The following is a 14,712-nucleotide window of genomic DNA, read 5'->3' as shown; positions in this document are numbered from 1 at the left end:
AGTGTACATAGGAACTCTGCAATACAAAAAGGCATGACTTTCTTTCTAACGTGGTCTTCCTATTCAAATGTGAACAGTTTGTTCTCCAACATAGAATTATGATTTACAAATATTGAAATACTTCATTAGAAATTGAAAAAGACTGTTTCATAATGAAATTTCTCTGAAATAGTTTGTGCCAACCTAAAAGCAGATATGGCACTAGTTATTGCTAAAATGTCATTTCAGTGACTCCTGGGGGAGGGGGAAGCCCCCCTCCAAACCCCAGATTCTTAGACAGAAGCATGCAGGATAAGTCCTTGGTAGAATGCTCCAAATATCCCCCCCCCATCCTTAGCCCTGCAGTAGCAACACACATTACAAACACACAAAAACAAATCTCTGCTGGAAGGACTAACATTCCAGTGCAGCCCACATAAAACATTTTGATTCTCTTGTGAAAATCTCAGCAAGCAAGAGCCGGAATGAGTGACAGGAACCATGCAGGCACAAATCATAGTCTTGCAGTAACCAAGAGAGCTTCTAGTGGTTGGAATTGGCTGCTAGGTCTCCCCCATCCTCATGCGGATGGAGAGACTGCTTGAGTCCCCAAGGGTCTCACTTCTCCTTGTTTTCTTCCACCTAAGTAGTCATTGTCCTTCTTTGAAAACACACGCTTATTTATGAGAGAGCTGGATCCACAAGCCTCCCAGAAATGGCTGCTGCCGAAGAAAAGACCTGCCCTTCAGCAACACACAGCAGAAAGTTCCTTGGGGCAGGAGATCTGGGTTCACTCCATCTAGAAGAAATTACACAGCAGTAGCCTTGCCACGGTCTGAAGGCACACCTTTCGAAGAAGCAGACAACTCCCGGGGAACTGCTTGACTTAGGTTTTCTGTTGCGTCTGTGAAGGAGTGGAAGATCTCATGAAGAGGCTTCTCGTGGAATAAGGTTTGATGACTGGCTGCCATCTCTGCCTCTGAAGCCACAGCATCTTCTGTTGGGGGAAGAGAACAAGTGGGAGCGTGTGAGAGGGAGAGCACTACCAAATCAGGGCACGAGGGACAATTTACTATCTACTCCCTTTGACTCTTTCCCATAATGTTTTGGCTGGACACCTCTTTTTATTGTCCCTGAGAGGGTATCTATTGAAACAGGTTTCATAGGTTGACAAAAGACATCTTATTTACCCTTCAATATCTAAGAGCCCCGCCCAGAGCCCCTCGGGGATAGGGCGGTCTATAAATTCAAATAATAAATAAATAAATAAGAAATTTGTTTTAAAAAATTAACAGCCCTGCATATCAAGGACTGCAGCTTGTTAATGCTCAGAGAAAAAGAACAAGATTACTTTTTACATAGTCTGGTGGGCATGGTCACACACACGCAGCTTTGTAGTACACAAACCGACTGGGAGCAACTGTAGGGAATAAAGGCAGCTTTCTGGCAACAGCCAGTGCAAGAAGAGGGGCTCAGACCATTGCTTGTCACACAGGGCCATGCTTCAACAGCAGGCAGAAACTGCAGGGGAAGCCTGAGCACAGTGTTCACAGTGTAAGCATTAAAGTGGTTATTGGCAGTTCTATCATCTTTTAAAACATACCGGTGTCTTTTCTGCCCCACCTTGCAGTTTTCTTACCTTTATGTGCCACAGTGGCTTCTGTTGGGAGGAAGCTCAAAGGGTCTCCGTATGTCAGCTTGGCCGAGAAGGGAAAAGTCTTGCCTTCTGGTTTTACGCGATAGCTAAACTCCAGCAGATTGTACAGAGAATTCCCCTGTAAGGGCCCTGCGAGGAAAGCAGCAAAATGCTTCTGCAAGCAAAGAGGAGAGCCAGTCAAAGGGTGCACATTTCCAACATCCCAGACTTGCACAAAACTCAGAGAGCAGGGGTTTCTAGTGGGCAGAAGGCTGCAGAATGTCAACTTAGATTGGTGGACTGCTCTGCTTTGCTCAGAAGTCTCCCAGACTGATGGAAAAAGCCTGGATAGGATACCCGTTTGTAAATCAAGACAATCGGGACAAATCCAAGCTCTTATTACAGTGGAAAGGACAATGAACAAATAGGTGTGACTCTTTTCAGGCCCTTCATGAAGCCCACAAACTGCCACAGATAGAACTGCCACTGAACAGAAGAATTGGCCTTCTTGTCTCCTGGCCTATACCTGCCACAAGATGAACTATCTTCCCAGATTCAGACTCACCAGAGGAATCCAAATCTAAATCATTATTAAAATAGGAAAGCAGAATAATTTTCCTCGTGCAGCTGTTTCATCACCTTGGGGATAACTCCTTGCTGCCTGGGCCACGGTCCCCTGGATTGTGTGGCCCATGAGTGCATCCTTTTGTCGACTGCGCAGTTCTGCGTTTGAGTCTGCATGCGCAGGCTCTTGTGTGCCTGCATGAAAGACACTCAACAGCCACAGGTAAGTGCCACCTTGTTTTATGGCTGCTGGAATGGAGGCTGATGTTCACTCCATCTCCAGCAGTCTGAAGAAGAGGCTGCATATGCAGACGTCTGAGCCTTTCTGTCAGAGAGGTCCAGAGTGCACTACTTAATCTCAGTAATATGATCTGTATTCTGAAAGATTGTTCAGATGTAAGGATTTGGCAGCCACACAGATAAAAGCAGACCCAGCTGAATAAGAGACAAGCCTCCTTTCACGCACACACATGTATTCACAGTTCCATAGAGCACATTTGAGATATCAGCTATCATATCTACCTGTAACTGCTCTGCCTGAAACTTCCTCCCCACATAAGCATTCAGGTGATTGGAGAGCACAGAGAAGAAACGTTTGATGTCAGTCTGCAAATATTCGTCAGCTATTTGCTTCAAGGGGATGAAGGCTGGGACTGTGTGGTGCTGAATCTGGACAGGTTGTCGTACGCGCAGGTGCAGGCAATAGGAGTCCAGATAAGTGCCTTCAAAAGCAGTGTTAATGCACAGGCAGATTCCTTTTCTGGTCAGTTTCCCACTGATGCCTTAGAGAGAGAAAGGCATTGTTAGTCAGCACCCTAAGATGAATTTCCCGGCTGGGTGCTGCCCTGTGAGAAAGAGCACTAAACCATGAAGTCATTTCCATGCTCCTTTCCATGACTATAGCATGCTGGAGGTTATAAAAAATGAATTAAAATAAATACTGGCGATCATCAAAAACAAATAGTATTCGAGCATGAACACAGCCCTGTTAGATCATCCACCTCAATATCCCATTTCCCAGACGGGCAACTGAAATGACCTCAGCCTCATGACAAGGAGGCCCAAGATGACTCTTGTTGTTGCTCCACAGTCAGTGACATTCAGTGATACCCTTTCTGAGGTTCCATTTACCTCTTATGGCTAACAACTGTTGACAGAATGTCAGGGCTGGATCTTAACTGGGTGTGTGTGAGCATGTGTGGTGGCATAACAAGGCTACCAACCACCAGGCCAGGATAAGAACGTTCAGTGCACCAGAGGAACGCACCTGTCAGACGAAACATCTGCAGGAGATTCTTCATGTTCTCCACCTTCCACTCCAGGATGGCCTGTGTGCTGGTACCTGAAGCCTGGGGAGTCTGAGACGTATTTTGGGTGGCATCTTTGCCCCCGATGAGCTACAGAGAGACAAGGAGGGGCACAGCTCAGACTTTACCAATTGGTTTGTCTGCACTCGTTATTGAAACTAGTTGTACCAACACAGCTTCCTCCATGGGAATAGTATAGCAGAAGAGGCAGACAGTAGATGGGTGTACATAGCGCAGAGAGCAAAAACAGGAGCCAGGGGCCCTGAATACTGGACAATTTTATACACAGAAAGACTAAAGCAGAGGCAGATTTACAAGGCAGCCAGAAAGGGAGTTTTCAAGAGGCCAGAAGAGAAAGCTATCAACGAGCTGTGCACACAGTCAGATACAGGAGACTTTGAAAGGTTGCTTAGTTTTTTGAAGGGGAATATAAGCAGCAAATTCTAATTGAGTGAAATGGCTCATAGATTTGACCCACTGGATCCATTGTAGCATTTCCACAGTTGGAAGAATTTCCTCCTGTGGAGTGGGACCTTTTCATGTCCCTCTCCCATTGTAGCCCAAAATGGACCCCACTGCTGTTCCTGGGGGCTCCCAAAGGAGCAGTAATTCGGGGGGGCATTTTGGGCTGCAGTGAGGAGGGCAAATGTTATCTCAATTTTCAAACAAGGGGGGAATGACTCAGGAAACGACAGGCCAGCCAGTCTGATTTCTGTCCCAGTGATATTGGAGAAGATTTTGAAGGGGGCCACTTGCAAGCATCTGAAGGACAACTTGGCTATCTGGGGAAGCCAGCATGGATTTGTCACCAACAGGTCCTTGTCTCCTTCTTTGACTGAGTGATGAGCTTACTAGATCAAGGGAATGATGTTGATTTGTTTACCTGGATTTTAGTAAAGCTTTTGATAGGGTTCCCCATGATGGAGAATTGTTGTTAATGGCATTTCTCCTGAATGGAGGGAGATGTCCAGGATGGTGCCACAGGGCTCTGTTCTGGGTCTGGAACTTTTCAATATTTTTATAAATGATCTGCATGAGTGGGTGGAAGGACTACTCATTAAATTTGGAGGTGACACCAAATTGGGAGGACTAGCAAACACACCAGAGGATAGAGATAAGAACATAAGAACATAAGAACAAGCCAGCTGGATCAGACCAAAGTCCATCTAGTCCAGCTCTCTGCTACTCGCAGTGGCCCACCAGGTGCCTTTGGGAGCTCACATGTAGGATGTGAACGCTAATGACCAGCCTTCTGCTGACTGCTGCTCCCGATCCTGCCCTGGTTCTGTTAAGGCATTTTGCAATCTCAGATCAAAGAGGATCAAAGAGATTGGTAGCCATAAATCGACTTCTCCTCCATAAATCTGTCCAAGCCCCTTTTAAAGCTATCCAGGTTAGTGGCCATCACCACCTCCTGTGGCAGCATATTCCAAACACCAATCACACGTTGCGTGAAGAAGTGTTTCCTTTTATTAGTCCTAATTCTTCCCCCCAGCATTTTCAATGAATGCCCCCTGGTTCTAGTATTGTGAGAAAGAGACAAAAATTCCTCTCTGTCAACATTTTCTACCGCGATGCATAATTTTGTAGGACTTTCAATCATATCCCCCCCTCAGCCCGCCTCCTCTCCCAAACTAAAGAGTCCTGCAAACGCTGCCATAAGCCTCTCTCTCATAGGGAAGGTGCTCCCAGTCCCTCAATCATCCTTTTGTTGCCCTTCTCTGCACTTTTTCTATCTCCTCAATATCCTTTTTTGAGATGCGGCTGACCAATTGTGAACTGGACATACAGTACTCCAAGTCTTGCGGTCAGCATCCACTGCTTTTATATAAGTGGGCATGACAATCTTTTGCAGTTTCTATTCTCAATCCCTTTTCTAATTATCCCTCAGCATAGAGTTTGCCTTCTTTCACAGCTGCACATGCATTGAGTTGAGCATTCCCATGGAACTATCAATCTAAGGCGCTTAAATCCCTCTTTCCTGGTCTCTGTGACTGATAGCACTGACCCCTGTAGCGATGTATGTGAAGTTTGGATTTTTTGCCCCTATGTGCATCACTTTACATTTTGCTACATTGAACTTAGCATTTTGCCATTTCTGAGCCCACTCACCTTAATTCTATCAAAGGTCCGCTTTGGAGCTCTTTTCGCAATCCTTTGTGATTCTCACCACCCTACATAATTTGGTATCATCTGCAAACTTGGCCACCAACGCTACCTGCACCCCTACTCTCCAGGTCACCATTTATGAATAGGTTAAAAGAGCACTGGTCCCAAAACGGATCCCTTGGGGACACCCACTCCCGACATCTCTCCATTGTGAGAACTTCCCATTTTACACCCACTCTTTTGTTTCCTGTTTCTCAACCAGTTTTTTTAATCCATAGGAGGTGACTTCCCCCTCTTATTCCCTTTCATTGCTGAGTTTTCTCAACAGTCTCTTGGTGAGGAACTTTGTCAAAAGCCTTTTGGAAATCCAAGTAGACGAAAAGTGTCCACCGGTTCACCCCTGTCCACATGTCCTGTTTTACACCCTCAAAGAACTCCTAGTAAGTTTGTAAGACCAGGATTTGCACTTCTCAGCAAAGCCATATGCTGACTCCTTTCTCAGCAGGTCTCTGCTTTTCTACATGTTTTATAATTTTATCTTTAATGATAGATCTCTGGACCTAATTTACCAGGAACAGATGTCAAACTGACTGGCCTGTAATTTCCCGGGTCCCCCCTAGATCCTTTCTTAACGACAATTGGTGTGACATTGGCCATCTTCCAGTCTTCATAGGGATGGAGCCTGATTTCAGGGATAAGTTAGCATATTAAAGTAGAGAAGATCAGCAATTTCTACAATTAGCTTGAGCTCTTTAAGAACTCTTGGGTGAATGCAATCTGGGCCTTGTGGGGATTTGGTAACATTTAGTTTTATCAATGGCTGCCAGAACTTCTTTCCTTGAGGCTACCACTATCTTACATGCTAGTTCCCTCAGATTCGCACTCCTCCTCAAGAAGTTTCTGGTTCAGGTGCAGGAATGTTCCTCACCTCCTCTTGGGTGAAGACAGATGCAAAGAATTCATTCAGCTTCTCTTGCAATCTCCTGCCATCTTTTAGCACACCCTTTGTTCCTTTTGTCATCTTAACGGGCTCTACCGCTTCCCTTGCTGGCTTCCTGCTTTCTTTGAGTGTACTCCTGAAGGAACTGTTTGTTGCTGGTCTTGATGTTCGCGATGACATGTCGTTCCTCTATAATCCTTTTTTGCCTCCCCCTTTACAGCTAGACTTGCTTCTCTCTTTGCCACCACCATTTTGTGTTCCCCTCTCATATTCTTTCATCAGCCAAACTGGACTTCCATTTTCTAAAAAAGACATTTTCTTTTTTCTGATAATTTCCTCAACCTCTCTTATTGTTAACCATGGTGGCTTTCTTTTTGGACTGGGCGCCTGCCTTTTCTAACCTTGTGGGAACACATTCCAGCTGAGCTTTTATTACTGTGTTTTTAAATAACCTCCAAGCATCCTGGACAGTTTTGACTCTCTTGGATTTTCCCTTTCCAGCCTTTTCCTGCGCACTATCCCCCCTCATCTCTTTTTGGAGAAATTTCCCTTTCTTGGAAGGCTAATGTAACTTACATTAGTAGTTAAGCTTCACTTTTGTTCTGCATTAAAGCTGAGATACTGGAATCTGGACAGGCATTGTGGTCGCTGTTCCCCTATCGGCTCCAACAACACTGGACTTCCTGCACCAGGTCCTATGGGTCCCCACATAGAATTAGATCTAGGATCACCTCTCTCCCTGGTTGGTTCCCACAAACCATCTGCTCCTAAGCCACAGTCATTTAGCATATCCAGGAATGCTCTCTCCTTACTAAGTGATCTGAACATTGCATTTTCTCCAGTTTATATGGGGATAGTTAAAATCAACCTTATTACCACTACATTTTGTTTTTGTTGGCCTCTCTAATTTCTTTTTTTTTTTTTTCCATCTCAGAACTCCTCTTGTGCACTTTGGTCAGGGGATCTATAATATATTCCTAATATTAAAACTGTCTCCTTCACACCTGGGTATTGATATCCACAGTGGATTCTGTAGGGGAACCCAGCTCCCCTTGGTAATTGCTCTATTTTTTATGTAGATACTCATGCTCTCTTTGGATGTAAAGGGCAACTCCACCCCCAATGCACCCTTTTTCTGCTGTCCTCTATCCAGCTTTTCCTATAGAGGCCTGTAGCCTGAGTATAACAGCATCCCACTTGGTTCTCCCTCATTCCCACCATGTCTCTGTAATGCCCACTATATCAAAGTCCTCCTTCAAAACTCTTGTAACTCTAAGCTCCCCCATTTTAGGTCGTAATGTTTCTACTATTAGCATAGAGACACCTGTATACTCCTGGGTCTCTCTGTCCTTAACCTGGGATGTATGTGCTTTACCCTCAAGTCTTTTTGTAGACACTTTTTCATCCCTTGTCACATGCACATTGCTATGTTCCTCGCTTGTATGTGGTTGGATTTAGAAAAACCTCCCTCTCTGTCTGCATCCCCCATAGATACTGTATTCTGGAACCGAAGTCCACCTCAGCTTCTGGGTCGGCTTCTCTTCTCCTCCAGTGATCAGTTTAAAAGCTGTTCTCCTGCCACCTTTTTTTAATCGTTGAGCGCCAGCAGCTCTGGTTCCTCTTTGGTTAAGATGAAGTTCCTCATCCCGCTTAGTACAGGGACCTCTGGCCTTGTCCCAAAAAGGTTCCCCAGTTCCTGGACAAATCTAGAAACCCTCTGGCCTTACACCCACCTTCTCATCCACGCATTTGAGACTCCTGTATCTCCAGCTTGCCTAGCTGCCTCGGGCCTCTGCGGCGTGGAACGGAATTTAGCATTTCTGAGAATGCCACCTTGGAGGTCCTGGACTTCAACCTGTTTCCTAGCAGCCTAAAATTTAGCCTTCCAGAACCCTCCGCTACATTTCCCAATGTCGCTGGTGCCACATATGGACCACAACTGCTTGTCTCCCACCCCAGCACTGTCTAAAAGCCTATCTAGGACGCAAGCTGCTGACATCCATAACCTTCGCACCAGGCAGACAGTAAGTCACCATGCGGTCATCACGCCTCTCACAAACCCAACTCTCTAAGACATTTCTAATGATCCGAATCACCCACTACAAGGGAGCCCCCCCACCTCCCCGGGGGGTATCCTCAGTCGCGAGAGGATAGCTGATCACCAGTTAAGGAAGGGGATCCCATCTAAGGGAGCATCTTCCCCACCTCTGACTGGCTCCCTCCATCCCCAAGGCCTTCATTCTCCCTTGCTGACATCCAAGAAGAGATGTCACCTTGGGAGTGGGACCCGGCTGTTAGGTCCCTGAAAGCCTCATCTGTCACCCTCTCTGCCTCTTTCAGCTTCTCCAGGTCTGCCACCTTGGCTTCAAGAGAACGGACACGTTCCTTGAGTGCCAGGAGCTCATTGCAGCGAGGGCACACCCATGACTTCTGCCCTAGTGGCAGATAGTCATACATGCGACACTCAAGATAGAATTCAGTGAGATCTGAACAAACTGGCAGATGTGAACAGGCTGCAATTCAGCAAGGATTAGTGCAGATTCCTACACTGGGGTAACAAAAATGTGAAACACACATACTGGCTGGAGGATACACGTCTGGGTATCGGTGTGTGTGAGCAAGATCTAGGGGTACAGATAGCCTGTAAGTGAAATATAAGCAGCTAACGTGATCCTGGGGTGTATCAACAGAAGCATAATGTCCAGATTGCCAGATGTCCTAGTTCTGCTGTACACTGCATTGGTCAGGCCACACCTGGAGTACTGTGTGCAGTTCTGGAGGCCTCACTTCAAAAAGGATGTGGACAGAAAGAAGCAGGTGCAGAGGAGAGTGATGAGGATAACCCTGATTACCTCTGCCTGGAGACAAAGCCCTGTAAGGAAAGGTTGAGGGACTTGGGAATGTTCCATCTGGAGAGGAAGGGCGGTGAGGGGGGACATGATTGTTCTCTAAGTAGTTGAAGGACTGTCTCTCAGAGGAGAGCTGTTCCTATTGGCAGCAGAGGAAAGGACTTGCAATAATGGGCTTAAATTACAGGTGGAAAAGTATCAGTTGGATACTAGATTTTTTTAAAGTAAGAGGAGTTAAGCAGTAGAATTGACTGTAGGGAAGTGGTGAGCTCCCTCTCACTAGCAAACTTCAAGCAACAGCTCTTGTTGGGGATGTCTGATCCTGCTTTGAGCAGGGGGTTGGACTAAATGGCTTGTTTGGTCCCTTCTAACTCTATGATTCTATGGCCTGCAGACAGAAATCCTTCCGTCCACAGAAACACTCTGGTGGATCCAAGCCACATTCTTCTCTTTTGCCTATTGAAAGGCAAGACAAAGAGAAAGCAAAGCCCAAGTATCACACTCACTCTTGATTTTCCCAGTCAGGAGATCCAATAGTCTTGTTCCTGCTGGACTGGGACAGACTATAATGCACATCTTAGTTTAACACCTTAACCAAATTTCCACTGTGCTCCTCCTGCCCAGTTAACTGAGCCCACACTTTCCCACTGCTTTCAAATGACTACCATGATCGCTTGACAGTGAAAATGCTGTTATCAGCTTTTGTGTGACAAGCCATCTTAGATCGTTACCACGTGTAAGTTGCCAGCAATCACCCAACAATTGCAACCAGACAAGGTGATGACAGGAATTTTGTGGGTTGACTGGCATTGAAATTTCAGGCTGACACCCAAAAGAATCATGACTCACTGGAAGGGTCTGGAGGCAAACTGTTCCATGTTATGGCCCCCCTCAACAGAAACCCCCTGGTGCGCTCCAGGCCACAAGTACAGAGTTCCAAATGATTACTGAACCAGGCTATGCTGTAAGGGAAAGGATGCACCCCACTCCTTCTAACCTGATCTCATCCCATGCCAGCCTCATGCACGGAAAAATTACTTAGTGATTTCTAATATGATGAGTTCCTGAGGGTTAAACTACACAGCCTTGCCAGTCTGAGGACGTATATCCCTACCCATCGCTCCAACGTGTCACCCATCTGTAGGCTTTGATGGTCTAGATTTCCTTTAAGACAGACTTAAGTACTAAACGTTTGGGCAGAATGAAGAGTCCAGGATGGCACCTTCATAATGGACAGAACTATTGCAACGATTGTTCTGGCCGTTATTCTGCTTTTTACCGCACCATCCTCCTTTGCAATTTCACTTATTATGCAGTTTCAAAGTACACTTTGCCTTGAGCAGCAAATCATTCCCAGTATTTTTTTTAAAAATTCTGTAGTACAGCACTGTCCATTGCGTGACTTGTGCTATATAAGTACATTGCTTTAATTCTGGAACCCACCTTTACTTTCAGCAAGATAGGTCAGCTGTAAATAAACCAAATAAATAAACAGTTCCTGATATACAGGCAGGAAGGAACACCTACATAATTGAGGAACTGTAGCTGTGCAGTGGAGAAAACCCCTACCCAACTGCAGCAGACCAATAAAGCAGAGGTGCCAAGCTATAAATCACTAGTTACATACAGCTTCTTATATTCAACCAGGTTCTTTACTTCCAGAGCCATGTCAAATTAAAAAAATTGTGTCTAGTTTGCACCTGTGCACACAATCTTCTTGACCCTCTCCCTACTATGTTATTCCTGATGTGTGATGCTTAAAATAGGATGAGTGCCCTGAGCTCAGGCGGCAATAATGTACACTTTGCACTTACCCCAGAGCGACTCATGGCTATTTTCGCCCTAAGTTCGTCTCTCTTGTGTCTCAGCTCCCGGATCCTTGCTTTCAGCCTGGTCACCTTTTCCTGCTGCTGCTCCCCTCCTCTTTGCTTCAGTGCTAGTTGGTGGCTAGAAGCCTCCAGGTTTTCCAGATGGGATAAAATACCTATGGAGAAAAGTTGGGGACAGAGAAGGGGAGCAGAGAGTACAAGTGATCTATCTCTCCAGCGTGATGTAAAAAACGCATTTTGTGCTCCATGGCAGGATCCTACACGCAACTGATGATCCAGATTATTTCATTAATCCCCTGTGCTATCCAAACTCTATGTAAATCCCTCAGAACAAATCATTCCTAGCTCTGTATTTCCTTATCCAAATTTCTTGGTGATGTGGAACAGGTCTTGAGCCACAGCCTGACTGCGGTGGATAAATGGATAAATACATTGAAACGGAATCCTAGCAAGACAAAGTAAAGCTGGTTTGAAGACAGAGATCTTGAAGGATATTGTGTTTTCCACCTTCACTGAGCATTCCTGATGCAGTTAAGAGCCTAGGAGTTATACTGGACCTAACATTACTGCTGGAGAAGCAAGTTAATGCAGCTGCAAAAATTGCTTTCTGGATTATTCTGGCCTGGAAGATGGTCCCACCCATACCATCTTTAGTGGCAGCAACCTCTGAAGCAGAAAACAAAGATGTTCAAAGAAGGAGAAAGAGCCTATGGATTCTTTCAGATCCTGATGTGCCACAGCTGAAGCACAAGATCCTGTTCATAAATATACCCAACTGTGTTTTGAAATCAATGGAATTCTTTGTAACCACCAGTTTTAGGAAGACTACTTGTTGTAGGATGGTTCGATCTTAACAGCTAGCAGCTTTCGGCTATTTTCAGCCAGAAAAATGGGTAAAAAAATAAGGAACAGAAATGAGCAACCAATTGTTTACACCAGGTTATTTTTATTAATGAAAGTTATCACTGTTCCTCAGTTAAGTGTATTGCACAACGCATAAGGTCAGTTGCTCATTTATTAGCTCAGGTGCTCATAGCTCCCAATTCCCCCTTTCCAGGAAGATGTCATTAAACCTAGAAGTAACATAGCTCCTACATGAAATGGAATGTCACCTGATTTCTGACTTACCATCCCTCAAGGAAGTTGCAGATTCTCCCATTGTTCACTTCCAGATCTTTAGAAAGCAGAAACCACAAGATCTCCTTAGCTGGTTCAAGATCCAGAACTGCAGCTTGCCCTTGGGTTCCTGAAGAATGATAAACTGAGAAAAGGGAATGCTTAAGAATCCAGTCTCTTATTCCCATAAGTGTTTTTGTGCTGTGAAGACTAAAAATGTATTGCCATTTTACAAGTTTTTACAGGTCAGTTTATCTGAGGCAAATGTCACATTCAGTGGTCAGAGAAAATTATACTCCAAAACACAAGCAGTAGAAGTGTGGGGCTATGTGGAGTAATTACAGAAAAGTCAGAAAGCCTCAGTTTGCAAGACCAGAACAAGGCTGTTAACAATGAGATGTTTTGGAGGACATTAATTCATTGGGTCGCCATGAGACAGAAGCAGCTTGATGACACTTATCACACTCACAGAAGGCCCAGGACGAGGTATGTGACATTATATTACAAAATACCAATGAAAACAATATCCAGTTAAAACAGTAGACCACTTTCACTTGTTGATGAATTGGCAACCTCTTGTGAATCCAAATAGTGTAAATAACTGACAAATAACCAGAGGCGTATCTACAGAAAATGGCACCCAGGCCAAGCATTGAAATTGAGCCCCCCCTCAAAGGAGCTGAGTTTGAAATAGTAGCAGGATGGACATGAACTGGCCAAGGGCAGCATCTGCTTTTCAATATACCCATGGGGGGGGGGGGGAGATGTCTTCACAACAAGCTGAAGTTTCCCTTGGCGCTCCTCATAGCTGGGTCATGGCCCCAGCTCCCATCCTTTGCCAGTGCTTGTTGGGAGGGAGGAAGGGAAAGGAGATTGTAAGCTCATTTGAGTTTCCTTGCAGGAGAGAGAGGGGGGATATAAATCCAAACTCTTCTTTTCCTGTCCTGCTGCCTTCAACTTTTCCTGGCATATTGTCTTTTCAGTGACTTTTGTCTTCTCAATGGCTATATCGAGTATGAGCAGACAAGTAGAACATTCCCTTATCCCTTTGTGAACAATCAGCAACAATAATGTCTAATATTTAAAAGGAAAAGCAGCCAGGGCAGGAAAAGCTGGGGCAGTTTCCAGAGAACTGTAGATCAAAATAAATAAATCAAAATACATTTTAATAAATGAAAAAACTGTCCCCATTTGTTTTACAGCTCTTTAACAAGAGGCTGTGCTCTACTCACTTCCTATCCCTGCTCTCTGCAGTGGAAAAGTGGCCACTGGTTTTGGTGGCGGCGGGCTGGGGAGGGCGTAGGTGGGCAGATCTTGGAGGTCTCCCATTCAAATACTTGCAGGGTTAACCCTGCTAAGCTTCTGAGATCTGACAAGATTAGTCAAGCCTGGTCTATCCAGGGCTTGAAAATTTTTACTGGTCTTTTATTATTATTGCTGCAAAACATGGGAAGTTAAAATACTCCTCTGTTCTCTGAATGTGCCAGACTTTAACATCTGATTTGCATTCATTTATTCTATTGTGCAGTTGACTACAGGAAATGCTGGAAATGTATGAGTAAGGAAAACAATTAATTAAGACGTCTCTGCCGTTAACTGAGTTGTTAGACTTTGACAACTCACTGTTTCTCAGCGTTGTCCCCATGCTACAAAATAGCTACAGCACAGACCTATTTTACAAGGTAAAGTACACCTAGACTTTCAGGGACTTGAAATTGGCCACTGCACAGCCTGCCTGGGACTGGCAGTCAAGCAGCTCCTCTGGGCTCTGCAGCCTCTTTTCAAGCAGCTCCTGCTTATATTCAGCTGCCTGGCCTGGCTTAGGATCCAGGACTCACCTTGTACCCGTCACAGTCTGTCACTCTGACCCACCTCACAAGGTTGTTGCAGTAAGGACAAAGTGGAGAACAATGTGATGAGCCGCCTTGGGTTCCGACCAGGAAGGAAAGCGAGATTTACACAAAATAAACAATAAATAAATCAAGGCGAGGTCCTGCTGTGAAGACTCCGAAGAACTGCGGGAAGTCGAAACGGCCAAGATGCCCCTCCGCTCGCGCTCAAAACTCCCGCCGCTCTCCTAAAAGCGTCATCAGTAACTGCCCACATAAGGCCCGCCTTTTCTCGACACTCCATGCGCTCCCCAACAACGCCTTTTAATGCTTTTGGAGGAATCAACGGGGGCGGGAAGAGGATTATTTTATGGACAGAAACGGCGCTTCGCGTAATTATTTTTTCATTTGTCCTTCCGTACAGCAAGATGGCTGCCCTCACTGCTTTACCTCCTCAGTACGGTAAGACGCCATTGCCCTGTCACCGGGACGCCGCTTCTCGGGAAGGAGTGGCAGCACGCAGTTTCCCAGAATGCCCCGTGTTTGCCGTACGG

General features: G+C 45.4%; 1 protein-coding gene across 2 annotated transcripts; it reads right to left on the bottom strand.

The window, feature by feature from the left end:
• Positions 1 to 38: 38 nt before the first annotated feature.
• CENPO (centromere protein O) lies at positions 39 to 14,687 on the bottom strand. 2 transcript variants are annotated; one of them, XM_048517004.1, is made up of 7 exons: positions 14,168 to 14,687; positions 12,342 to 12,474; positions 11,199 to 11,368; positions 3,447 to 3,576; positions 2,702 to 2,961; positions 1,619 to 1,790; positions 39 to 976 (listed from the first exon to the last, which is right to left on the bottom strand). In XM_048517004.1, the coding sequence occupies exons 2-7, from the start codon at positions 12,370 to 12,372 to the stop codon at positions 789 to 791; spliced, it is 951 nt and encodes a 316-aa protein (XP_048372961.1). In that variant the 5' UTR covers positions 12,373 to 12,474; positions 14,168 to 14,687; the 3' UTR covers positions 39 to 788. The 2 variants fall into 2 exon arrangements, with proteins under 2 accessions (XP_048372961.1, XP_048372969.1); XM_048517012.1 differs by having other exon boundaries at positions 14,202 to 14,687.
• Positions 14,688 to 14,712: the final 25 nt, after the last annotated feature.

This window comes from Sphaerodactylus townsendi, linkage group LG01 (genome assembly GCF_021028975.2).
Source record: "Sphaerodactylus townsendi isolate TG3544 linkage group LG01, MPM_Stown_v2.3, whole genome shotgun sequence".
NCBI classification, from domain to species: domain Eukaryota; kingdom Metazoa; phylum Chordata; class Lepidosauria; order Squamata; family Sphaerodactylidae; genus Sphaerodactylus; species Sphaerodactylus townsendi.
This window is presented reverse-complemented; position numbering and strand designations above follow the sequence as displayed.